Below are 25,704 nucleotides of genomic sequence, written 5' to 3' on the forward strand. Positions count from 1 at the left end.
CTTTACATGATAAAGTAGAACTTGCAGTGTCAGTGAAATTGAAAACACCCAAGAACACTGTTGCCCATCTGCGTGTTCCAGCTAGAGGTGATTATCTCCTTTCAGCAAGTACTCTATGAATCAAAACTGTCATAAAGCACCACATGGGCAAGATTCAGTCTAGCTCTTGTGACAGCTAGAGATGTACAAATTATGATTTAGTGGTCATAACTGTACTTTTAGTTTCCAAACTATAATCAGAGGTGTTAACTGAGTTGAGGAGTAACGTTTCTATTTTTGTAAATGCTAAATGCTAGTCCTGGGAGGCTTCAAAGTGCATTCTCAAGAAAGGTAAAAAAGCAAAGGTTAAGCATAAACAAATCACTGTTAATACCATTTAAATATACAAGTAGAAAATTTTGACAGAAGTTCTTTTTTGTCAATAGGGGTTTTCAGATTCTGCTGCCTGCTGAACAGTTATTGTATGAACAGCTTACAATTTTCACTACCCAAAATGTTGCTTGTAATTCAAGTTTGCTCTGCAGTCTTGTCAATTCAAGTTTCCAGTTTTAGCTTCTAGCCCACAGCTTCTGACTTACAGCTTTTATCCTGCCCTTTAAAAAGGAATTTTCCTGAACCATGTTGCCAGCTTTAACTACTGCTCACCTCTTCATATGTTCAGTCATCTGAACAGATACAAATTTGTATGTAATTATTAATCTCATTAGATAAGAACAGCTATTGAAAATGTAAATTGATACTAAAGCTATCAGTTTTCCAAACAGAGAAAGATGCAGAATATATAAATATATACATTTAATTAATTCCAAAACATATTTATGCCTATATTTATGCCTATGTCAAAACAGTGTCATTCTATGAAAAAACATATGCAATTCTGCTCTGAAAAAATCTGTGTCTCAGCACTTAGAGTGAAAAATTAATTTCCTAGAATACAATAAAAAGATACCTGCTTTTGGCTTTCTAAGTAAAGCCAGTTTTTTTGACAGCACTGACAGACAGTCCTAGAGGGCCTTCTGCCATGGCTTTTTCCAGTTTAAAAGACTCTATTTCCTTACCCATCTTCTCTTTTTGGTATTTAGCTTCTTCCTCTTTCACCCAGTCTTCAATTGAGTTGGCCACCAGCTCAAGATAGTTTCTGAAAAGCAGAATATTCCTCTATACAATACAATACAATACAAATACAATACAATACAATACAATACAATACAATACAATACAGTACAGTACAATACAGTACAATACAATACAATACAATGCAGTATTCACTAATGTGATTTCAAGTCAAACAAGATCACTTGGCTTCTCAGTTTCTTATACAAGTATTATTCTATAATCTTTGAGACAAAACTTTTATTTGAAAGGATTTCTCTCAGTTTTTACAGGAAGTAGTACTTTTGCTTGTTTAGTATTTTCTTAGTATATGTTACACTAGGAATTCTGGTTATCCTTTCTGCAAAGAAATGTAAGAAACTTCTCTGCCAAAGAACACCTGCTAAAGAAAAATCCAGGAAATTAGAAAACTTAAAGACATTCAGTTCCAAAAGGTACAGACTCATTGTCAACCTTACTGTTTTGCCACTGAATAACTTATTTTCTTAGCTGCTTTTGATTTATGTTGATTCTTAAAATATGCTTTACTTGTTTATTCAGAAATGGAAGTACTATTGTATATAATGCAAGCTCTTCTTTATCGGTGTGACAAGAAAGGTGTTTGAAAATTGCCATCCAAATCCAGATGAGAAAATCAGTGTACCATAACCTGCCATGAATTAAGAATATTCACAAGTCACAATTAAGTTGAAGTGAGAACTGAAAAACAAACTGATCCAGAATTTGCTGCTGGCATCTGCAGTTGCATTGTCTCATCTTTCCAAAGGTGTCTGACATGACTGCTCAAGTAGCTCACTAAACAACTGCTCTCAAAAAAGGAGGAAGCCTGGGAATCTTATATGCAACTGCCACTCAACCCCTCATTCGGAGTTTTATCACAATTCTTCAAAGTAAAATTCTTCATGTGTGCAAAACTGAAAGGAGCTTTTGAAGAATGCATCAGATTCAGTTGCTGAGTATATATAATATGATATGTGACTTCATGATATTTTGTGTTTACAGTTCAAGATGATTCAATTGTATTCAAAAACTCTGTGTGTAGCGGAGGGATTTGGGTATGAACATACAGATAATACAATCACTTCTTGACCTCATATCAGTTTTAAAATCCTTATTGGAGCAGTCTGTCCAAGAGAATTAATAAGTCATGTACACAGGCTGGGACACACAGTTCAGGTAAAGCTTCAAGATATACAAGACTCTCCCAGCTTCTGCAATGTAGGTTGAGTTTGCTTTGGGAAATTTGCACGGAGAAATTTTTGATCATATATACACTCAGTAGGGAGAAGGTTATTCTGTTTGTATCTGAAGAAAAGTACACAAGCTAAATAAACCTATGATGTTGAAAACAAAAGGCAGAACTAGTCTGGAACACAGAGTTGCCAGTACTGGAAGAACTTGAAGATGAATATATGTTATAAATAAAAAAGAGACTATTCGTGTGGAAAATATTTTAGGCCAATGAAACAGTCATTCAAAGTCTAAAATACACATTCTATTAATATGTATTCTGATGTCACTACTGCCAATGTCTGACTCAGAAGCATTTCTCAGAAAGGATTATTCTTTTCCAGTAACTTGTGTAATGTGTTTACTATGAAACTATAAACAAATGTCATTAAGATTAACTTTGAGCAAAATAATGGTTTTGATAATGCCTGAATTGATTTGGCTTCCTGATAGAGTGGCCACTTATTCTAATCAGAATTAAAATGTTTTATATATACACTTATCATTGGAGGCATATGCGTCCATGCCTTTGGATTTCCTTACTCAGTGGCATCCATTAGATTTCCCATGCAGACTCCTGCTGCCTACCCTTTAAACAGCATAATTTCTGAATTTTTGAATGTTCTACATGAACTACAGGATCTGATATCCATAAAGAAGAAGGAAGGTAACTGGGATCTCCAGGAGCAAAAGCTGCTGCAACATCAGAAATTATATTTCCTCTTTGCATGAGAATTTGCTGTAGCAGGACTCAAATAAAAAGAAATTATTCCATGATTCTGTAACCAACTGATTAGCAGATAACAGATTTATATTCCAGACAGCAATAATGAGCTGTCACTCTACAAAGATGGTCTGTAGTCTATAAACTGTCCCAATAAAGAAGTAACAAGTGAACACAGATGGAGAATTCTTATCAGAGAAATTTTCAAGCTCTGCATCTATTGTGCATTTGTAACACTTCTGTGATGAAAGTGTGACTCAAAGCTATATCAAAATTAGAATGATAGCAATTTTAGTAAAATAAAAAACAATAAATTGTTACTAAACTCATCAGGAGTCACTTATTTCTTACAAAGGTAAAAACAAGTAATACTACTCCTAATTAATAAGTAGAGTTTGTGCCCATTTCTGGCAACTCAGTAGGATCTGGAAGCTAACTGCAGGCAATAGCTTGAAGCACTCCAGATATTTAATGAGTGTCTTCCACAGAAGTGTTATGTTGCTTGGAAACATACACTAGCAAATATTTATGATACTTTGGAAATCTGAAATTATCTTTAAACGTAAGGCTGAATAAAGTCTAAAAATGTGCTGATTATTTTGCAGAGTATAAGCAGGTATCAGTGGCACATAACAGAAGCAAAAGAGGACCTATAGCTCTTCAAAAATTCTAAGTAGCATATATAGCAGTGATGTTGAATATCTCTAGGAAAGAAGAGCAAAGCCAAACCATCTTGTCAGTGTTCATGCCATTTTCTTTAGGAACTCCTTGCTGCTTTGAAACAGAAGCTGGTGAAAAGTCACTGGACAAAGTAGGCATGCCCTAAGCAGAAGTTATCTTTAATGTCTAAGCCTTGGTTCAAGGGGATGTGGAAGAGTAAGAAGTAGAAAGCACACAGATATATAATGCAGATAAAATGCATAATTTCTCATTTAGATGCAAAATTAGCAGCTTTTCTTTTGCAGGTATCAAGAGCCTTTCCCGTCTCTCAGCTGCTCTTGATCTATTTCAATGAATGCCCTTTCAAGATGACCAGCCAATCTGAGGTTTTACGACCCCAGAGATGAAGAGTGGCTGTTTCAGGGACAAATGCTTCCTGAGGAAGTCTGGTACCTCCCTCTGCTCCTACAGCACCCATATGCTGTTGGCAGGAGGCGTTTCTCAGTGTACACAAACACCAGGTCACACATTAGATGTTCTGGGGTGTCTGACCTGCTCTCTGGCGTTTGTTCCAAAAGTGTATGGGTCTCCTATGGGTCTCACGGCATATGTGTCAACTCTGCCCAGAAAACCCAAATGCACCAGGCAGCTGTTTTGTGGCACCAACTGTTTATGTTTAGGAAACTTGAATTAGGCAGCTAAAGTCCAGTGTCACAAAGAAGTGTAAGAACTGCTGGCAGAGTAAAGAGCTCTGGGCGCCAACAAACTGCTGTGTAACAGCCCTTGAATCCACTGACCCTGTGCTTGGGTCTGTCTGAATGCAAGACCCAGCTTTACTACATCTTTCACTTATCTTTTGGGGAAGATTTTAGCTGCTATATAAATGCAAAACCACTGACACCAGATTTTGTGGATCTGCCCAACAAAACAGCCAGCATTTTTTCCAAGGAACTTTGAATTTCTGTTGGTAAATATCTTATGGCTCAGGTCCTATTCCCTGCTAATCACAACGGCCTGTTTTCATGGCAAATAATATAAGTCCAAATGCCTGGAAAGCTGAGATGGACCTACAGAGAGCTCTTTGACTGATAGCAAAGATACAAAATACAATACAAAATATAGCTTCAGGAAGGCACATTTTCCTTATTTAGTGTTCAAACATATACAGGTGTCAACAAAAGCTTATTATTAAAATTTCCATAATATGATAAATGAGGCACTACACACAGAAAAGGATACCTGCAAACAAGCAGGGGGAAAGTATTTTTATACTGGATAATTTGTTTGAAATTTTATTTGATAAATCTAATTAATTCATAGAGCACCAGAGTGACATTGTTAAAGATACCTCAGCTGTATCCCCATGATATTTTGATATTTTTACACATCAGTACATGGACAGTTGTTCTATTTTCAGTAGTTGTATCTACATCATAATTTATATCACTGCTTTGGTGCAAAAATGTGTTCCAAAATAAACAGGTCTACTAGCAAAAGAGCTAAAGTGGACATATCAACCACTTGCACACCTCTAACTGGTGAGCAGGTACTGATAAGGAATTAAGAAGAATGTGTTATTCTGTGGGAAAAAAATTCTAATATTAACAAAGGGATTTGAACTTTTCTCAAAAAAAATTTCCACAAAATCACTCAATTTTTGTATATATAATAGAAAAACCTGATAAGTATATACTTAGACAGAATTTTTTTTAATGTTCTTCACCTGGAATGTCCTACAATTTTCTTGATGTGGCATTTCTAATGATTTTATATGTATGTGTACATTATTTACATTTTGATACTTGATGATAAGGAGCTACACTCTGCATTATTCTTACTCAGAAAAGTTCAACAGAATTCTGTTGATACAGCACTGTTTTTGACTCACATGACTTTCTTTGTCATAAATGTGTCACATAGTCATTTCTAAGCTTTGCCCTAAGGCTTAATTAAAATGGCTTTAATTAAAAATTACTGTGAAAGGGACAGTGAAAATTAAAACGGCTTTAATTAAAAATTACTGAGAAAGGGAAGACAAAATCCATTACCTGAATCCCACATTAGAGTGCAGAGCAATATTCCAAGTCTCTTGGCTCTGACGATGTTGATTCATGGGATTGTGAAAAACCATTAGTAAAGAGTTATCTTGGCTATGATAAAAGGAATCAACACATCTGTATTCTTGGGATGCTGTATGAAGAACCTGAAAAGGAAAGGAATAAAGGTACATCTTTCCTGCAGATGGTAGCATATGTTCACAGGCTACATAGCACAGCTTTGAGCAACAGGTGCTCCAGAAAACTCTCTTGCAAGATGTACCCAAAGCATTTGGATTCCAGCAACCTGAATTGTTCGGGTAGGTGGAAATTGAAACTGCATTGCTATTCATGTTGAGAAGAGATACCAACTATACTTCACCTTCTGACCGACCATGAGTGAAAAAGTTCAGCTACAAAAAACCCAAATAGATTAAAATATTAAACAAATACTTTAATAAGTTTAAATAATAAAATACTTAAGTAAATAGCAAATAAAACCAGAATTATCATGTACCAGATAAAAAGAAAACTAATTTACTTTTTTTTGTCTCAGTTGATTTTACTTGGTATTCAATTTGCTTTATCATGGCCTGCACATCTCTGAGATTTGCTGTGATCTACATTTTTCCTCTCTGCTCTGTACTGCCCCATAATTTTCAATATTTATATTGCCTGCAGGTTGAAACTTATTTTATAGTCATAGGTAGAAGAAAGCCTTCTTATAAATTATTATTTTTCAGAACTATGCAACTGAAGGTTCTAGAAGGATCTGTTCTATGATCTTTCCCGGAACAGACTTGAGGCTGACTAAGTTGGTAGATCCCAGGGTCCTCCTTTCTACTGTGCAAAATGTTTCTCTTTATCTAGTCATCTGGGACTTTATCTGACTGCCATGACTTTTCTTTCAAAAGGTTATTTTCAGTTTCAATAAAATGCTATTTTTTATTTACTTTCAGTATATTTTTACTAGACTCACTAATTATTGGTAGTTGAAGTAATATTAGCTGCATTTATTTATTAGCAATATTTATGCTGCATAAGAAGGGATGCCCCATGCATTGAAATGCATGACTAGACTTTAAAATTGTCACACTAAAGTGGTGCTGCAAAAGTCCAGGCAGCATTTCCTATACCCTTGTATAGCATGTGTCAGGTTCAAATAAGAATTACAACCTCTGAAGCTCAAGGCAGCACAGGAACTAAAAATCCACTCTTACCAAGAGGATGCCTCCCAGTTCAGGCCAAATACACCTGAGCATATCTTTCAGATTTGTCCTTCTGTCTTTATGCAAGTTTTTAGTGCTTAACTTGCAAGATTTCTATAAATGATGTTTTTAGCCCTTAAAGGGTGAAGTACTGTAACAACCAAATTTTCTATTTGCCCATGAAACATACATTGCATAGGCATTTGCAAAGGATGTTTTCACATCCACTGCACTGAGTCCCAAAACTGCTACAGAGGATGACCCCTAAGGGCAAGGTCATTTTATCTCCACCACACTTTCAGCTAAGAGACTTGCTGCCAAATAGGACAGCTCCACTTTGGCCAAACCAGGAAATAAAAACCTGTTACAAACTAAATTTCACACAAAGAACTGAAAAATAGCTAAAGCCCAATGATTTTTGGTAAAAATGAAAAACAAAACTGAATCAATTATTGAGCAGAAAAATACCCTGAACTCCACTACTATTACTTTATACAGGGTTCTGAGGGAGAACTGTATAGATGAAATTGTCAGTTCAAAGATACCTGATGAAGAACATGTGGTTGAAAATGCTCTTCCAAACTCCAGTCTGTCAAGCAACGCCTCTGTGTCTTTTTTATTTCTTCTAATTTTGGTCCTAGGCCATAATTTTCGAGACTCACCTCAAAATACAAGAAAACAAAATAATGAATATCAACATTTCAGTGTCAGTATTAAATTGACTGTAATCTTGTTGGATTAATAGACAGCATCCCATGCTGCACCACAGTTAACTGCACAATGATGAATATGTGCAGACCCATATGGTACTGTTTAATAAAAAATACAATTACATCCAAGAAGGTCTGGTTTTGGACATTTTATGACAAAATAATCAAAATACTTTAATTATTAGCTTATATGTTTTTGAGTTCTGTAAGCAATCATGAGTATTCAAACATGTCCTATGATGTAATTTTAAAATTGCTATGTTTATTATGGGATGTATGGCAGACAGGTGATTCTGAAGATGCCAAACTACAGTGTCTTCTAGTGTGACACAGTCTGACAATTTCTTTTAAACTTTCACGTTTGTATTTGTCCCCTGGTATTCAGCAAAGCCAGAACAGAATCATCATTAACAGCTTCATCAAAACCTGTCACCTTGGATTTCAAAGAAAGTGATTTCACAGTTCCGAAAATTATGTCAGTATTTTCCCAACATCACAGAATTGACATTTGCATGCAGCATTGCAAAGGAATCCCCAGTAACATGGCCTGGCATTGAGCACTATCTTCTGTTGCCTCATATAAAGCCTAGCTGACTCCATTCCTCACACTTGCCATATCAGAATAAAGATGATCCAAATCTACGTTCAAAAGAGGATAAACCGGATCGTCTTCTTCATCTTCGTCACTTGTTTCTGTATACCCTGCAAATTGAAAGAACTTAAAGAATTGTTCCAGAAATTTCAGCCCTACTAAGGTTGGAGTAGTGCAATTTCTTTAGTCTCCCTGATGAGATTGACATCAAGTTGAAGCTTCCTTTATTCACACTTGTTCTATAATTACATTTTCAGCTCTGCAATGCTTCTTTACTAAGACAGCACTTTAAAACCCAGTGGCAACAAGTGCCAGATAATTAAATAAAATTAAAAGAAAAAAAGAAGAATTTATAAAACCCACTCAAGTAATCCTTTCTATGTGACCCATGCTGGCCCACTAAAAAGAAGTGCCCTCCAGAAGAGGTAGCCTCCAGATTCATAAACAAAGAAACATTTTTCTTCATACTTTAAAAAGCATTCTTTTGCACAAATGACATTAAACTAAAAGGCAAGACCAATTGTTCTGGTATTTTCACACATTTTTTGACAAATGCAAATTTAAAAGTTTGAATTAATTTGGCTTACAGATCCATAAGCTACTGACAGAATATTAGCTCTCCTGAGGATCTGACATTGTCATTCCATTGTTGCAATGAGCATCTGATATGAGCAGCATCAAATGAGAATTTCAATTCTATATTCTCTTAATTAAAAAAAATCCTTTTAATAGAATTCTTTATTCCCTAAGTTAGGGCATAGGTCACTAATATTTGATCAAAATTCACATGCACCGGAAAATTACTTTTTCTGGTAGAAAATGCACCACAAAGTATTTGTTTGTAAGTGTCTTATAACCAGCTCAGGTCCTCGACATACATCTTTAGGCTCTGCTTCTCTTGGAGATTACTCCTATTTACTGACTGCCTTTAGAAGACTGAAGAAACCTGAAAGCAAATGTTTTATCTTCCTGGTGTCTGCTTTTGTGCTGCAGAAGTGCTGAAATGTTGTTATGCTTGTAACTGCAAAATTTAATATCATGACTAAGTACAAAAGCAAAATAGACCAACACCCAAAAATGTTCCCTGGATGCAGAAGAAAAGCAGCTAAGCAGGACTCATTTTTGTCTGCTCCAGCCTTCTAAGGAAAGGATCCCATCTAAGCTGCTTGCTTAGACATCTCTATTAGGAAAGCATGGACTATATCACAAAGTACTGCATCCAGCTCTGGGGTCCTCAGCACGGGGAACACATGGACCTGTTGAAGTTGGTCCAGAGTAGACACAATGAAGGTGAGTGCAAAGATGGAGAACCTTTCCTGTGAAGATAGGCTCAGGGAGTTCAGCCTGGAGAAGAGAAGGCTCTGGGGAGCTCTTATTACTGTGGCCTTGGAAGAGACTTTCTAGTAGGAGCTGTAGTCGTAGAATAAGGAGTAAGGGTTTTAAAGGAAAGGATGATAGATTCAGACTAGGTATAAGGAAGAATTTTTATTATAAGGGTGGCGAAACACTGGAACAGGTATCCCAGAAAGGTGATGGATGCTCCATCCCTGCAAGCACTGGAGGTCAGATTGGACTACAAGAAACCTGATCTAGTTGAATATGTCTCTGCTTATTGCAGGGATATCAGAACAGATGACCTTTAGAGGTCCGTGCCAACCTAAACCATGATTCTATGATTCTGTGATCATGAACCAAAAGGTATAATTGCTTAAAATGATCTAATTTCTACTGTTCTTGTGTCCTGAAAAAATAATCACTTGATTTTAATGTTGCATTTTGGCCAACACATCTCCTTTAACCAGGCCAACAACTTTTCATTATGCTAGAATCTGCAGGAGAAAATGCAGAACTAGAGAAAATTCATTTTACATCATCTACAGTTGTTAATACTGTAGTCAAAATAACTCTTGTTGTTATTCTAGTATTCCTACAGAGTTACTCAATGTACAGGCTATACAAATATTTGAAAATTTGGTGACTTGTGCAAAGAAGAAAAATCACATCCCTGCAATAGCAAATGATATGGTAAGACAAATAGTAGATTCAAATTCTTCAGGAGTAACGTAAACAGAAAGCTTTTTACCAGAGCTTCTTGGAGATTTCCCACTAAATTTCTTTTCCATAAGGAAGAATTGTCTCAGCTGTCTTGCAAACACGGCTGGATTATCCCAAGGGATATAAGACTCTTCAGAATCACCTCCAAGCCTAGATCCAGAGCTCTCCAGGAAACCAGAGTCACTTAGCTCAGTCAGCTTCAGGCTTTCAAAAGTAAACACTCTGAAGGCTCTTTCTACCTCAGCCCAATTCAGAAGTTCTAAAAAAGAATTACAATCATTAACTGAAAACGTCCTTACAGCTCAGCAGAAAATAAATACAAGACTATTTAAGTGTATTGTTGTTGGCAACTCTGCAAAAGCCAGCAGCAATTTCCTTAATGGTACTGGATCAACTTATGTGGGCTACATTTTACACTGCATTCAAAGTTGAATGCTTCCAAATTGCAAAATGATATGCCTACCTATTAATTCGTCTTAAATGAAGTGGTTCCTACATCTGAATACCTTCTGGCTCATTAACTTTATATAAATGATGTTGATTTTAAAATACTGAGTAGACTTTATCAGGCCAGTTAGCAACTAGTTCTTTTCAGTTCATGAAATGTTTCCATTATCTGTGGCCACTCAAAAAAGTATCTTTTTTTTTCTCTTCAGAAAGAATTTTACACATAATTTAAACAGAAGTATGCAAGGTGAAAAAGCAATAATAATCCTGTTTATGCTTGTGGGCATCCATGTCCATATAACAATGACAATCATGCAAAAGACTGAAGTTTAAGAAGGTAGTACAATGCCCAAATCACACAAAGAATATCTTCAGTTTGAAATGTTTTCTTTCTAGGGTGGTTAAGCACCTAAGCACATAATATATCTTGAGAATGTTGGATCTCTCATCTTCTGTTCAAATTAATTATCTCCTTTGATAAAAGCAAAGGCTTTGCTAGTTAGGAGAGTCTGGCAGTACAGTATGTCTCAGTGAGGATTATCAAATTCAGCTACCCATCAGTTGGAAGACTGTAGCAATAGTGAATACTTTAATAGCTTACGGTCCAAAATGTACATACCAGCAACTAGAAACAGTACAGCAAAGTGTAAATTAATCCAACACAGGGAATTCAGGATGAAAGAGTTGGGAAAGTACCTTCAAATCCTGTGCCTTATATGATGACATGAATGCAACCAAAGGGATTTGGATGTTTATATTTCTTAATAACCTAGAGCAGACTTTTGATACTACCTAAGGGTATTTATATAGTCTTTGGGATTGTTTCCCAGCATATGTCATGGTGGCAAGCACACTCCAAGAAAAGGTAACTGCAGAAGTGATTATGGTTGGGGAAGTGAATGTATTTTTGGTTTGATAGAGGGACTGTTACAAAGTAGCTTCATTATTAATACCAACAGCTTACACATGAATAACACAATACACAATATATTTCAGAATACATTCTGAAAGCTGTGTATTGTTCCATAAAAACTGTCTACCTAAGACACATGTGCTTTACCTCCAAAAGTGAGTTGATAAATCAACACAGTTTACACCAGTGTCTCTCAAAATGCATTCTACATTCTAGGACCAAAATTGCAATTTTTACAGCTGTTTTTTTCCCTCAGAATTAGTAAGCGTTTGTATGTTTGCAAATATAAATAAATAAAGTACTTCCAAGGTAAGTTCCAGCTCTTAGTTATGCAATATTTAACACTCATAGAGTTGTTCCCATTAACCATAAAACTGAGGTCTGAAGTTAGGGTTAACTTTTAGAGTAGGCTATAATTATATATAAGCAAGTATGTGAAAATGGGAAATTCTGCAAAGGTATATTTGGCAGCTTTAAATTCTTGCCCCAGAATTCCTGCTATTTGAGAAAATCATCAACCAGAAATAAAAAGAATGGAAATTATATCAGTGAAAATCATTTTACCAGTAGTAAAATAATACATGAGCTCATGAACTCTGGCCAAGCGTTTAGTGTTGCTTTCAGTTGAAGGAGGGGTGAAATGGATAAGTTCTGTAAGAGGCAATTTATCCATCATTTCATGCTCAATCTTTTCTGGATCGACATTCTCTTGGACCTGGAATAAAAATCAAAGTACCAGAGTTAAAGTAAACTTTCACACATTGACTTTCCAAAACTTGTGTTTGAATAAAGAAGTCTTTTTCAGCAGAAGACATTAGCATGTGCTTAAGCCAGTTGGACATAAACTTATATTTGAACATGTGCCCACAGTGTGGTTTTGAATCATGGTGTCAGATACTATAGGCAGAAAAATATTAGACACATAAGAGAATGACTGACAGCATAATAACAGACATTTGTTAGAAGTTATTTGTCTGTGCTAGCTAGACTTAAAAATACAGAAATATATACTGATCTATTCAGACAGGCAGCAGGTACCTTCCATGTATCTTTCAGCTGGTCTGTGCTACTTAGAGTAATGAAATCAATAAACTTATTGATCAGTCTGTGATGAGAGGCATCCCTCTATATCCAAGGATTTTTTTTTCAGATGTAGTAGTATATTTCAGTTTTACTCTTTTTAGTATTACACACTTATGGTACTTTTTTCTTCAACTGCATATTCCAAATGTTTGTCCTCTACTCTTTCCTCAAACATTGTGCTATATCCTGAATTTCCTCTTCAGCAAGTATATAAAATACATCAAGCAAATGTCTCCTAAGAGCATCTCTTATGTTGATTGCTCAGCCCTTCCTTCTGCTTGAATACATCCAATGTGTCAAAAACTTGAATTGTTTCTGAATAGTTTTAATCAATGGTTGTCAAAGTACTCCCCAGATAATTTCTAATCCAGGAAACCAGGTAGACACACCTTAGCTGTGAAATCTAGAATTGTATTATCACTTTTATTATCCTCAGTGAAATTTTAAAGTTTAATGGTAAAACTACACCTTGCCTTTGGAAAAATTCAAGACATTCACAGTGGTTTTTTGATTCAGAAAGTTTGGGAACAGTTACTTTGCAATAATCCCAAACTATGCAGTCTCTGAACCTTTTTGCCTTTGTTAGAATTTGGCAGTATCTTGGTTACATGCTATGCTGCAACCATTTAGCCAACCTGAATACATTTGTTGTGTTCATTAGTAACTGCTATGTATTTTCTTCTACTTCTCAGCATTTTAGTATTCAGTCTAATCTCCACACTAAATCACCATTAGCAAATTAGCAACTCATGCTCCATTGTATCATCAGTGTTTAACAGCAAATCAACAGTTCTGTAACACCTCTCATCTATGCAAAAGGCTAAATGTTCTCATTAATAATGCAAATAGATCACTTAAATCAGTATGTTTGTGCTCCATGTTTGTGAGGTGCCCTCCATCAGAAACTCCTTGCTTCTTAAGTAAACTAAACATGTGTTGGTGTGTCCACCTCAGTGGAAAAAAGATCTAGGATATGCAGTCTTGTTGTGCAAAACCAGCCCTCCTCCCCTTCTAGTGCATTGAGCATTCACGGCCTGCGAACTTTGGAAATATTTATATATAAACAGTACATATATATAAACAGAAATATTTATATATATACTGTACCTTCAGGAAGTGCAACCGCTGAGCCAGGGCATCGTGGTAGTTAAATAAGAGAGGGTACTCGGGGGTGACCCTCTCTTGTACATGGGGTTTAGGAGAAAAGTAGTCATACAGATTCTGTTTAAAAAGAAAAGGAAGAGGTATTAAGTCCCAATAATGAGATCTGTCATTTTAGTAAATGAATGAAAGACAACACAAACCTTTTTTTCACTCATAGGAAGGTAAAGAGAAGGAAGGACAGAGATTATATGATCTGCAATGGCACGATGCAGCTCATCTTCCTGAGGCTCTAGTGACACAAGACTTGGTGGTGGAAGGTCTTCCTCACTTGCAATAACCTGGCAAATACAGTATATGTTAGCTTTCATCACAGTATGACTGCTGCTTAACTTTACCAGAAATACCAAGCAAATCCTGCTATAAGCTAAGCACACAACCAGAAATTCTGTGAGGGAAGAAAAGTCTAATTTTTTTCTACAGGTAGCAAAAATACAATTTTCCAAGTTAGTTGCTGCACAAGGCAAGGACTGTGGAAAACAGAATTAAATGTTTTCTCTATTAGATGCTTTTGAAAGGATAAGAAGAAAAATATTTCCAATTTGAAATGTTAAGGATTGTGAAGGAATACAGGTAATTTAAAACTGTTTGTCTTTTAGGTGCTGGACTTTATTCTTACCCAGTCTGTTTTCAGGCTAAGTTATGAAAAGAAAAAACCCCAAAATTATGCTGAAACGTTACTCCTAAAAGGATTTCCAAATCATATTGTGTGTCTCTTCTAAATCAGATTGTGCCTGAATTCAACAGAAGTCAGATCTCTCTAGCACTAGCATTGATGCTCTTATGTTAGGCTTGACCTAAGACCTTTGAACTGAGTAAGCCAACAAAAGTTGAGTGTCAATAACACTGCTGAAGGGCACAAAAACTTGTTATTGACTCGGATAAGAAATTGCACCTTTCTCCTAATTTGATTATATTTGTAGTCTTCAAAAATTAATTATGGAGTAACACTATATATATATATATATATATATATATACAGGGTAAGTGGACAACATGAAAGAAAATAAAAGTTTGGAGTTTTGACTCCTTTGTATTGAACGTCCTTGCTCAGTGTCTCAATGCACTGTCTCATATTTTAGGTTTAAACAGATGAATTTATTGATCTTTGACAATTCATTATATTAGGTTAGGTCTAGGCCAAAATAGCCACAGAAACTAAAAAGAGAACATTCCCACCTGTTCCAACATGCAGCTCAGCATTAAGGGCACAGAAAAGTACTCCTCAGGAATTTGATACAGCAAGTCATTATAATATCTCATGTCCACAGAAGGAAACAGAACGGAAGTTTCTTCTGCTATATTAAGAGATAAAAAATTAAGATATGTTAGTTTTGAAATGCCAATTTATAGTCCAAGTGAGTTCTGCAAGTTTGCAGATAATGCAAAACTGGGAGGAACCGTTGACTCTCCCAGAGGCAGGGAGGCCCTGAAGAGAGACCTTAGGGGCAATTAGGGGACTGGGCAATTATCAACCTTCTGAAGCTTAAAAAACAGAAGTGTTGGGTTCTGTGCCTGGAATGAGGCAACCCTGGCTGTACAGACAGACTGGGGAATGAGATGTTGGAGAGCAGCACCACAGAAAGCAACCCAGGGGTCCTGTTTGATGGAAAACCTAGTGTGAGCCAGCCATGCACTGGCAGCCAGGAGGGCCAGCTGTGTCCTGGGGTGCATCAGGCACAGCATCGCCAGCCAGGCAAGGGAGGGAATTGTCCCGCTCTGCTCTGCACTGGGGCAGCCTCACCTTGAGTCAGGGGAGCTTTAGGCTGGGTATTAGAGAAATTTTCACCCAGAAGGTGAGTGGGCCCTGTAACCGGCTCCACAGGAAAGTGGTGAAAGCACCAAGCCTGACAGTTCAAGAAGCATTTGGAAAATGGTTTCAGGTACATGCTGTGATGTCTTATGTGGGGCTAAGTTGGACTCTGTGATCCTTGTAGGTCCCTTCCAACTCAGAATATTCTGTGATTCTGTGAACTTTCAGATGATATTTATTGAAGAGTCCAACAAAGTTAGAGATCAGACAAAATTACTAAAATGTTTGAAATCTGAATTTGACTAGGAACAATTAGAAAATAAGATTTTATAAAGAACTTGGTTATCACCACTCAGACACTTCCACAATGCAATCACTAGGATACACAACATCTTCAGCTAACTGCACAAATAATTTTGAGGATTTGTGCTGTCAGATGAATGAATGGTTTGACAGAGGGATCAACTACAGATGGGTGCTTTAACTCTTTAAACATACTCTCTGACAGAACTATTGTTGGCAGAATTTCTTCTTGTTTCCCTCTTTTCCTTGTAGGTGACATCTGTGGTGCTGGTTGCTCCTAAGTGAATGAAAGGTAAAAGAAAAAAATCAGAAACCATAAGACAAATGGGTATTGCACAGATAGGTGAGAGAACTTAGTTTCATTTAGCTTTGGTTACTCACCCTAGACTACATGCTAAACTTTTAATTGGAACAAGATAGTAAGAATGTAGCACATGGTCCAATAAGCTACTTTCTTCTGCCTATTTAACATTTTTCCTACTATAAATAAAATAAGGAAATCGATCTTGCATAGAACTAATAATCTTTTATTTTTTTTGACAGTTCATAGATCTGCAACATTGCACAGTAGCTCTGTGCAGGCATATTGATTTTTCAGACACAAGAATGTATCATCAGACACTATTTAAGAAATTTCTACACCTATGATACATTATGTCTCTAGGATCCTTCCAATTTTCCTTTTCTGTTTCCCCAATGCTCAGCTATTTTTTCCCATTTTTTGGGGTTTAAATGCTAAAACCAAAAATACAACTTTCATTCACTGAAAATTATTCACAGAGTGATGGTCCAAGGTGAATTTTTGAGTCAAAATTAAAGACAGACAATTCTACCCTATAATTAGTTATTCTCAACAAGAAGAGAAGGGTCCTTGCCTCAAGTGAAGATGGTTGTGTTGATTTGCTCTCTGGTAACACAGCCACGTTAATAAACTTGGTGTTTTCCAAGTAGTTGCAATGCTGTCTTCTCCAGTCCAGGCAGTCATACATCAAACAAGCAACGTGTTCAAACACCACAGTACCCAATTCAAGCTGTGAGAGAAAGGATGAAGTGTATAAAATGTCATGTAACTTGGTGACAGCAGTCATTAGCTCTTTAACCAGCAGATCTACATCTGTTTATAAATTTTCCAAAAGACTTTTTCCTCCACCAATTCAGTATGTTTTACAGAGTTATTCTAAAATCTTCATTTTATTTGCCTTCACACTGCCACAGCAGAGTATGGACTGTATATTGCCAAAGTGCTTTAGATGTTATAAAGTCTTACTTGTCTTAACAGTAACTATTCAAGGTCTGCTACCTTGCAGATGGAACTTAAGGGCGTTTTTTGGATGGGAAGGAATGGAAGAGAAAAATTAAAGTATTTTGTAATGTATGTACATTTTCACTAGCGATCAACCTGCAGCATATTTGCAAGTTCAATAATTTCCCTGCTCTAAAAGGATAAAAAATAAAACCCTAACGAGGTAATTAATATAATCTCATATTATTTTCTTTCTTTGTGTTGCTCTTTGAAAACGCCTCAAGAATGGCATTCTGAAATCCACAGTTGTGAGTGAAGGAATGTCAGCATAGTGCCCAAATGTCCAGAAGGAGGGCACTGTATCTGCAAAAATCTGACAAGGTAAGAGTCATGGTTCTTGAGGTCAAATACTGTGGTTTTCACCAAAGCTTGGGAGGAATAAAAAGAATAATAGCAACAGCTATTTTAAATATTAAAGGTTCTTGTACAAATACCAATACTCTGTAAGAGACCACATGAAACATTCAAGTTTCAGAAGCTTTAATGGATGTATTCCTCTCCTGTACAACCTGAACTTTGTGGAAAGGATGGTATTATTGTCACTTTTAGATGATTTCTGTAAAAAGCCCTTTTCTGAGTGATTTTTTCACTTTTGTGAATTTAGGGCAAGTCTCTTGTACCAACATTGAATGTCTCAATTTTAAATTTCCTAAAATAGAATACAGTGAAGAAACACAACTGACATTAGGCATTAAGAAAAATAACAAACCCAAAATAACAAACAAAAACATCTGCTTTCCTCAACTCAGTGGCTCTTCCTGACACTGGGAAACTGGCAATTCCAAATCACTAAGTTATGGAATACTTGACTCCGTTTCCATAACATTTAAAGACTAGAAGAGACACTTGGGAAAGAAATTCTATTTGCGAAAACAGAATGTTCATTAATATTCTTGCACTTTTGTTTTCCCAGTTCAATATTCTTCTGAAGAATGGGTTAGTATAACACCTTTTCATCCATACATTTGTATATGTAAGGTATCACTAGAGCATGTCAAGGTTTTATATAAAATGTTGGAGTGTTTTCAATGCAGTCTTTTAAACAAAACAAGATTTTTTACAAAGTCATAAGTAACAAAACCCTGCTACTCAATGGGATCCAAGCAAAGTTTAGCATATTTACAATTTTGTAATTCAATTTGCCTGGTGTCTCCTCAGGACATAGATTTTTATCATAAGTTTTTAAGACTAACCATTAGTGACTCTTCAACAAAGTAAATATTTTTAAAAGTATTTTCTATTTTAAAGATCTCAAATCTGAGAGCAGAGACTACTTGCAGTATGCAACACTGTCATTTTCATATTAATGTCTAACATTTTGCCCCAAGAATTTTCCTCCTGTGTGTCTTGCACTTCAGAGATGCAGCAAGCTTGGACTCAGAGATTCTCCAGAAAGTCCACAAGAATGGACTTACTTTACCAACCTATGATTTCAGAACTTATATGCTCTGCACCTGTTTCTTAAAAAACTTACAAACTTTCTTACTTCTGTAGGGCTCATGAAATTATAACTCCTGTAGGGCTCATGAAATTGTAACTCCAATTTGTTTAAATCTGTTTCAGTGACAAATGGTTTTTCCTTTATTTGAACTATAATATAGGAGCTTGCAAGACATTAAAAAGTAGAAACCCTGTAAGATGTGATTATAGGGAAGATAGAAACTGTTTCCCCAAAAGGGGCTTGGCATGGTAAGATTACATAAAGAGTATAATGATAAATAATATTATAAGTAGCAGGCCTACATTCCACAATTAAGGCATTTTCAATGAATGCTTTGGAAATCACTGTGAGTTGTTTGTATACAGGATCTACCATACTACAAGTAAGGGTGAGAAGAATGTAGTTTAACCCTAGAATGTCCTTTAATCCTAATAATACAGACTACAAATGCAGTAGGTTAAATTATAGCACGTTGCCTTATTTTGTTTTAGCAGTTTGTATTTTCATTGCTGACACTGTAGATTGAGAAATGCTGGACTCTTTTTCTTCACTATATGTGAGAATCTAGGATGGAAAACATTTCTAATGATTGACTTTCTCTTTCAGTGCCTGGTAATAATCCTGACTCTGCAGACTATAATAAACTAGAGCCATGTTTTGGACAAAAATAAGCAGTACTGAGTATGATAAAGCAACATTGTATATCAAAAGGTATTCTTGCATTCAGCGAATTTTTTCTCATGTGACTATTCTGAGGTGCAGTAAATAGGCCTGATGTTATGAGGACAAAAATATAACTTCTGTGTTATTTCATACACACATATGACTCTCGAACAAGATGCAAACATGCTCAATAACTTTAAAACCTCGAACTATTTTACAACCCTTCTGCTGTGGCCTACCATATAAAGAAAATTCAAATCAGGCATTTTTATTCTAAGAACTCCTTGTAAACAGATGCTGAATGAAGTTGTTGGATACATAGGAAATAATTTTTGTTTACGATTACAAATATACTAACTACCGTGGTTGTGTTTCAGAGAAGACTTGAGATTAAATTCCTAAAGTGTTATTAAAAATTACAAACCCTAAAGCATGGCGTGCATTGTAAAAAACAGAATGTACTGACCAGCATTTCTCTGTCTGTCCAATCAGGGGGAAAGTCACTTTCCTTAACTAGGTAATGAAGCCTGGCAACATCAAAGAGACCTGATCCGTGCTTTCCACTGCTCAGAACGGGCTCCAGGAATTTCCAAAATGTTTCCAGGTCTTTCTTAGCTTCATCTTCCTTTCTTTTCTCTGCTTCTATATCTAAAATATATGAGTATTTGACAAATCATGGTACAGTGTCTCCCTTTAACATAAAGCACAAATCATGTATCAGTCTACTCTAAGTATTGTTAAAGTATTTCCATCCTTAGAGTCTCAGCAAATATCTGACACCTAACTTGGGGATTAAAAAATACCCCCCAAATATCTTGCCATCATCTTCTATTCCAAGTACAATGCTTGATCCTGAAAGGAACCTGAGGGTCTCATCTGGTAAAACTCCTCTGCTCAAGCAGGGTCACCAAGAACAGATTGCCCAAGTCCAGATGGCTTCTGAGTACCTTCAAGAATGAAGACTCCATGACCTCTCTGGGCAGTCTGTGACAGCGCTCAGTCACCCTCACAGCAAACAAGCGTTTCTTTGTCTTCAGCTAACACCCTCTGTTCAGTTTTGCCATTGCCTCTTGCCCTGTCACTGAACACCACTGAAAAAGAGCCTGGCTTTCTTTTCTTTCCACATTCCTTTCAGGCATTTATACACATGGATGAGTTCTCTCCAGGCTCTTTCTTCTCCAGGGTTAACATTCCCAGATCTCTCAGCCTCTCCTCACATGAGAGATGCTCCAGCCCTTTGAACATACTTGTGGTCATTTGACGGACTCTCTCCGATAGCTCCTTATCTCTCCTTTACTAAGGAGTCCAGAACTGGACACAGAACTCTCAGTATGGCCTCACCAGTGCTGAACACAAAAGAAAGTTCAAATCCCTTGACCTGATGCAGCCTTGGATACCACTAACCTTGTTTGCTACAAAGGCACAGGGCTGGCTCATGTTCACACCATTGCCACCACCCCTGAGTCCTTCTGTGCCGAGCTACTTTCCAGCCAGTCAGCCCCCACCATGAACTGGTGCAGGATTTAGCCCTTGCCAAATTCTATGGGGTCCTGCCAGACCATTTCTCCATCCTGTTGAGGACCCTCTGAAAACCAGCACAATTCTGTATTGTTTCAGCCATTCCACCCTGTTTTGTGTGGTAAGAGTACTCACTGAGGGAGCTCTCCTGATCACTAACAAAGATGTTCAGCTGGACTCACACCATAAATCCCCTCGGATACCCTCTAGGCCAGGACATTCAGCCAGTTTTCAATCTAACTCAGTGTTTACTTACCCAGCTTCTTTATGAGAAGACAGGGCCAAAGGTCTTACTGAGTCAGGGCAGACAATATTCACTGCTTCCTCCTCCTCTACCAAGACAGTCATTTTGTCATAGTAGGGTTATCAGGTTGGTTAAGAATGACTTCCATTGGCAAATCCATGCTAAATGACCAACTCCTTGTCCTTCATGTGCCTGGAAATGTTTCCAGGATTAGCTGTTCTATCATCTTCCCAGAGACACAGAAGAGTCTGAGTGGCCTTTACATTCCTGAGTTATTCCTGCCATTTCTGAAGATAGGAGTGATGCTTTCCTCCAGTTTTCAGGCATGTTTTCCAATTGCCATGTTTTTTCAAAAGTAATTAACAGTGGCCTTGCAGTGACATCACAGCCAGCCCCTCAGTATGCCTGAGTGAATCCCATCAGGTCCCATGGACTTATGTGTGTCCAGTTTGTTTAAGTAATCTTTAACTCAATCCTTTTCCACCAAGAGACTTTCTCCAGACTTTCACCCTGTCTCTGGGGCCTGAAAATTCCAAATGCCATTCATGATCACAACCACTTTTTCTTCTTTCAAGGTCCTTTAGCCAATCCTTATAGGGAGGCTGTTTTCTGGATTGAATAGAGTTTACTGGTATTTTTTTTGTAGTGTAGAGTCCATAATTCTATTCTCATGACAGTCAAGCAGCAGGGAATAACTGTCTCCCTTGATCTGCTGGCTATGTCACTACAGCTCAGGATAGCCAGCCATCACTGATGACACATATTTAGCTCACTGCTTACCAGCATCCCAGTTCAAGAAAGGTGTTAACAGCCTTGGGACAGCTGAGTATAATTACAGAACATTATTCTGAGGCATATTCTCCTGTGGCTGGGGCCACAGTCCCAAAGCAGCCAACTGTTCACTTTCATTGAAATTATCAAATGAGCCAAGTCTTCTTACCAGTACACTTCCTAACAATTCACAGAAGTATGCATTTGATAAAACATTCTTTGGTGGCTACTGTGGCTACAAACTCTGCCTGCTTAGTCAGTTCCTCTTTCTACTGTCCAGTTTTTGCACTGGCAAACCATTTGGTTTGGTGGCCAACCAATGGCAATACTACTTTTGCACTGGGAAACACAGCTCACACAAACACAAGGCATAGAGAGGGAGAAAAACACAGCCGGAACAGTAATTTCCTGTATATAAACTTATCTCCTTTTTACATATTTTTTTTTAATGACCAGATTACCTTCAAGTGAAAGTGAAGATTGTTTTTGAAGTTTAGTTGCTTCTAAGTATATCTGCAATGGCTTGTAATTTTCAGAAGAAATTTGAATTACACTTGAAATGTTAATCCCAAGCTCAGTCAAGACAGGTAACAACTGAAGATTGGGGAAACCCAGAATGATAACATAATAATCAGCACCATCATCTGGTTCATCATCTGTTCAAAACACAACAAAAACAAATTGAAATAAGAACATTCATCATCTAAACAAAATAGATGTTTTACTTGACTATATGGGGTTATGCAAATGAAGGTTACAGAAATAGTTCTTTTATACTCTTATTGGGAAAATTACATATAAATTCAAAAAATATGAGCATAAGACTCAGTTCTTCTGCACCAAACCACCTAGAACACAGCAGGAAGAATACAAGTCAGAAGTAATAATTGTTTGGAGAAAGACCAGGAGAAAAACTGCAAAAGCTGATTATAATCAGAATGTTGTAGCAGCATTTCTGTAATTGCTCCTCCCAAAAGAGTTTAGTGTCAGGACATATGCACATGCCTTAATGGTAGTTTAAACTATCCTATTTCATCCTGCATAAAGCTGGACATAGAGCTGGAAAAAAGTAAGTTACTGTAGCTTACATGAAAGATTACCCAAGTCATAATAATTTCAAAGGATTAGCTGCAGGTATCAGCTGACTCACTGCTGACTCCTCCCTACCCAGCAGGTTCATGTTCACTAGATGTAATTCTTGGCAAAATCCTCATCAACTGGTAATACCAATTCACACTAGTCCTTTTAGGTGGCAGGGGCATATCCAAATTCATATTAAAACGCAGATGAGGAGTTTCATCAAGTGCCTGTTCTATTTGGGCTTATCAGTTACGTAGAAATATGCATAGCAGCATTTCAGTACCAAAGCAAAAGGTTAAGCATGATATAAATAGACATGAACTTTCTAGAAGCTCTAGAGTTGCGTAGTTTCCTTTTATGCCTTATGGAGAAATCCAGGTAGTAAGACCGGTATCAAGTGACTTAATTCATCCAGTACAGTTATTTTTCTTAAGTTAACAGAAACTGTCTGCTGGAGGTCCTGTATCTCTCCATCAATGCTGAAACACATAGAGTTAGTGCAGACAAACCTGCACTAAAAGCAAATCACAGCTTTATACTCTATTTAGCATTAAGATCCTTTCTTATGCTTACTAACACATCAGATGTAAAAGTGCTTTACTGACTCCTCTACTTGTGGGACTCATTTATCCAAGGAAGGAAAAAAGGTGGCCTGGCACTGACATCTGCCTGTGCTCGGCCAGATGCCCAGGGCTATGCAAATGCTGCTACCACCTGGAGTAGCAGGCTCTCTGTTGCCTGTAATATTAGCTAAACATAAAATAACACGGAAATTTAGAGAGAGACTGACTGAGGAAGCAGCCACCATGGTCCAACAAATATATTGCATAAGGTAAAAATCAAAACCAGAAGAAAACTAGCTTATTATTTCACTCCTAGTACTGAAAATGAAATACATAAATTTGTCTCAGCTACTGCAGGAAGAAAAAATATGAGCACATACAATTATTGAACATTAATTATTTTTAACAAAAAAGACAGGTGTCTGCACAGTCACCTACAGAGATCCAAAAATTCCAATGTGTACATGCTGAAGACTGCCTGCCATTTTAAAATTATAATTATGATTATGCTAATAATCATGACAAGCAAATAACAGTCAGTCAGTTCTAATTATCAGTGACTAGTCCGTATACAAAAGAGGAAAGACATTAATGCAAGTAATCTCAATATTACTCAAAAGCAGAAATATTTAATTTCAGAAAGATGATAATGTATTAGGTATGAATTATAAAATGACTGCTAGCTACCAGAAACAGATTGTCTTTGAATTTAAGGCATGTTTTTTTCCCCCCCCTTTCTTTATACAGCTATATTAGAACAGATATAAAGAGGGGAAGCCTAGATTGGAAGTAATGAAAAATTTTTTCACTGACAGGGTTGACAACTCTGTCAGCTGTGTTTTAAACTATAGTACAAGGAGAAAGCCACCTTTGGATACTGATATTTAATTATTCTGAAATCTTTATCTAGGATAGGCTTTCTGTGGGATTTATTTGGCTAGTTTATTTATGCCCAAACATTTTGATGTTGACTTGCCACATATAACTTATCTGTATCTTACTTCTTGGACTGCACAATCCATCCTAACAGTGAGCAGAACACAGTGCCCTCTTCAAATGCAAAGTGGCAAAATTTTGATATTGCCAAATAGATCTTGACTTTTCAACATGGAACAAAACTAAGTATTCCAAAGGTTTACCAGGAGTATATCACCATATTTTACATACCAATGTATTTATCTTTCACTTCCACTTCTCCCCGTTGTTTGAATTTGGTGTCCTTTTTAACAGGGGATGATGACTCTGACTTTTTTCCTTTACTATCTTTTCCACCTGTCTTATCAGGAGATTTCTTATCTTTTTCTTTTTCTTTTTCTTTTTCTTTTTCTTTTTCTTTTTCTTTTTCTTTTTCTTTTTCTTTTTCTTTTTCTTTTTCTCTCGCTTTCTCCTTTTCTTTTTTCAGCAGTTCTGCCTGACAAGATGAATAAATGAAGTCTCATTAAAGCCTTTGTGAAGAACAAAGGTCAGACTGTTGAAAAACTTTAGGTGTTCAATTTTTTTTTATTTTCACACTTTTCCCTCTCAGCTGCTATAATATTCATGTGGTGGAGCTGTCTTGAACACCCTGCTTTTTCCTACTCAAACACACATTCAATTATTTAGATGCTCTTACTCAGTCATAATGCTAAGACTTCACATAAAAAAGGAACTGCAAGAGGTAGGTAGACATTATATCTACCAAACTAACAAAATGCATATGGATAGAAAGATGAGTGAAAAACTCCTGTGCTTAGTTACTTCCACTACAGCACTTGCAGCAGCCAGAAACCTTCCTTGGACTGAAGGGAAATATGGCAAAAGTTCAGTATCTGTTAATATCTTTAACATCTCTGTTAACACTCTCGACTATGGTGTAAAATGGTACCAGCTCTATTTTTCTTTGATGTAAATATCTGTCTAATGTAAACTAGAATCAAGAGTTGTGTGTTCATTTCACACAGGATATTACTCAGCTATTCTCATTATCTTCAAATAAAAACACCTACATAAAGCTCTTCCTAGTAATTTAAGAGTACAGGACAAAAAAAGATATTTTAAGTGTCCCAAAGCCTCACTCTATAAATCCAAAAAAATTGAGTCGGTCTGAAATGAAAATGATAAAAAATATATTAAGGTAACGTAGGTTCTGTAAAG

At 36.6% G+C, this 25,704-nt stretch overlaps 1 protein-coding gene across 1 annotated transcript in view; it reads right to left on the reverse strand.

The window, feature by feature from the left end:
* SPAG17 (sperm associated antigen 17) overlaps positions 1-25,704 on the reverse strand; it is an 89,051-nt gene that overhangs the window by 39,582 nt on the left and 23,765 nt on the right. The window contains exons 6-19 of the mRNA XM_074534804.1: positions 24,739-24,891; positions 22,390-22,584; positions 19,862-20,043; positions 16,864-17,019; positions 16,184-16,265; positions 15,112-15,230; positions 14,076-14,213; positions 13,879-13,992; positions 12,253-12,403; positions 10,357-10,587; positions 8,295-8,383; positions 7,517-7,633; positions 5,776-5,930; positions 1,059-1,138 (exon numbers count right to left, since the gene is read on the reverse strand). Of these exons, the coding sequence (XP_074390905.1) occupies positions 1,059-1,138; positions 5,776-5,930; positions 7,517-7,633; positions 8,295-8,383; positions 10,357-10,587; positions 12,253-12,403; positions 13,879-13,992; positions 14,076-14,213; positions 15,112-15,230; positions 16,184-16,265; positions 16,864-17,019; positions 19,862-20,043; positions 22,390-22,584; positions 24,739-24,891 (1,962 nt within the window). The remainder of the gene's footprint in view (positions 1-1,058; positions 1,139-5,775; positions 5,931-7,516; positions 7,634-8,294; positions 8,384-10,356; positions 10,588-12,252; positions 12,404-13,878; positions 13,993-14,075; positions 14,214-15,111; positions 15,231-16,183; positions 16,266-16,863; positions 17,020-19,861; positions 20,044-22,389; positions 22,585-24,738; positions 24,892-25,704) is intronic.

Source organism: Zonotrichia albicollis, chromosome 2 (genome assembly GCF_047830755.1).
Source record: "Zonotrichia albicollis isolate bZonAlb1 chromosome 2, bZonAlb1.hap1, whole genome shotgun sequence".
Lineage (NCBI taxonomy): Eukaryota > Metazoa > Chordata > Aves > Passeriformes > Passerellidae > Zonotrichia > Zonotrichia albicollis.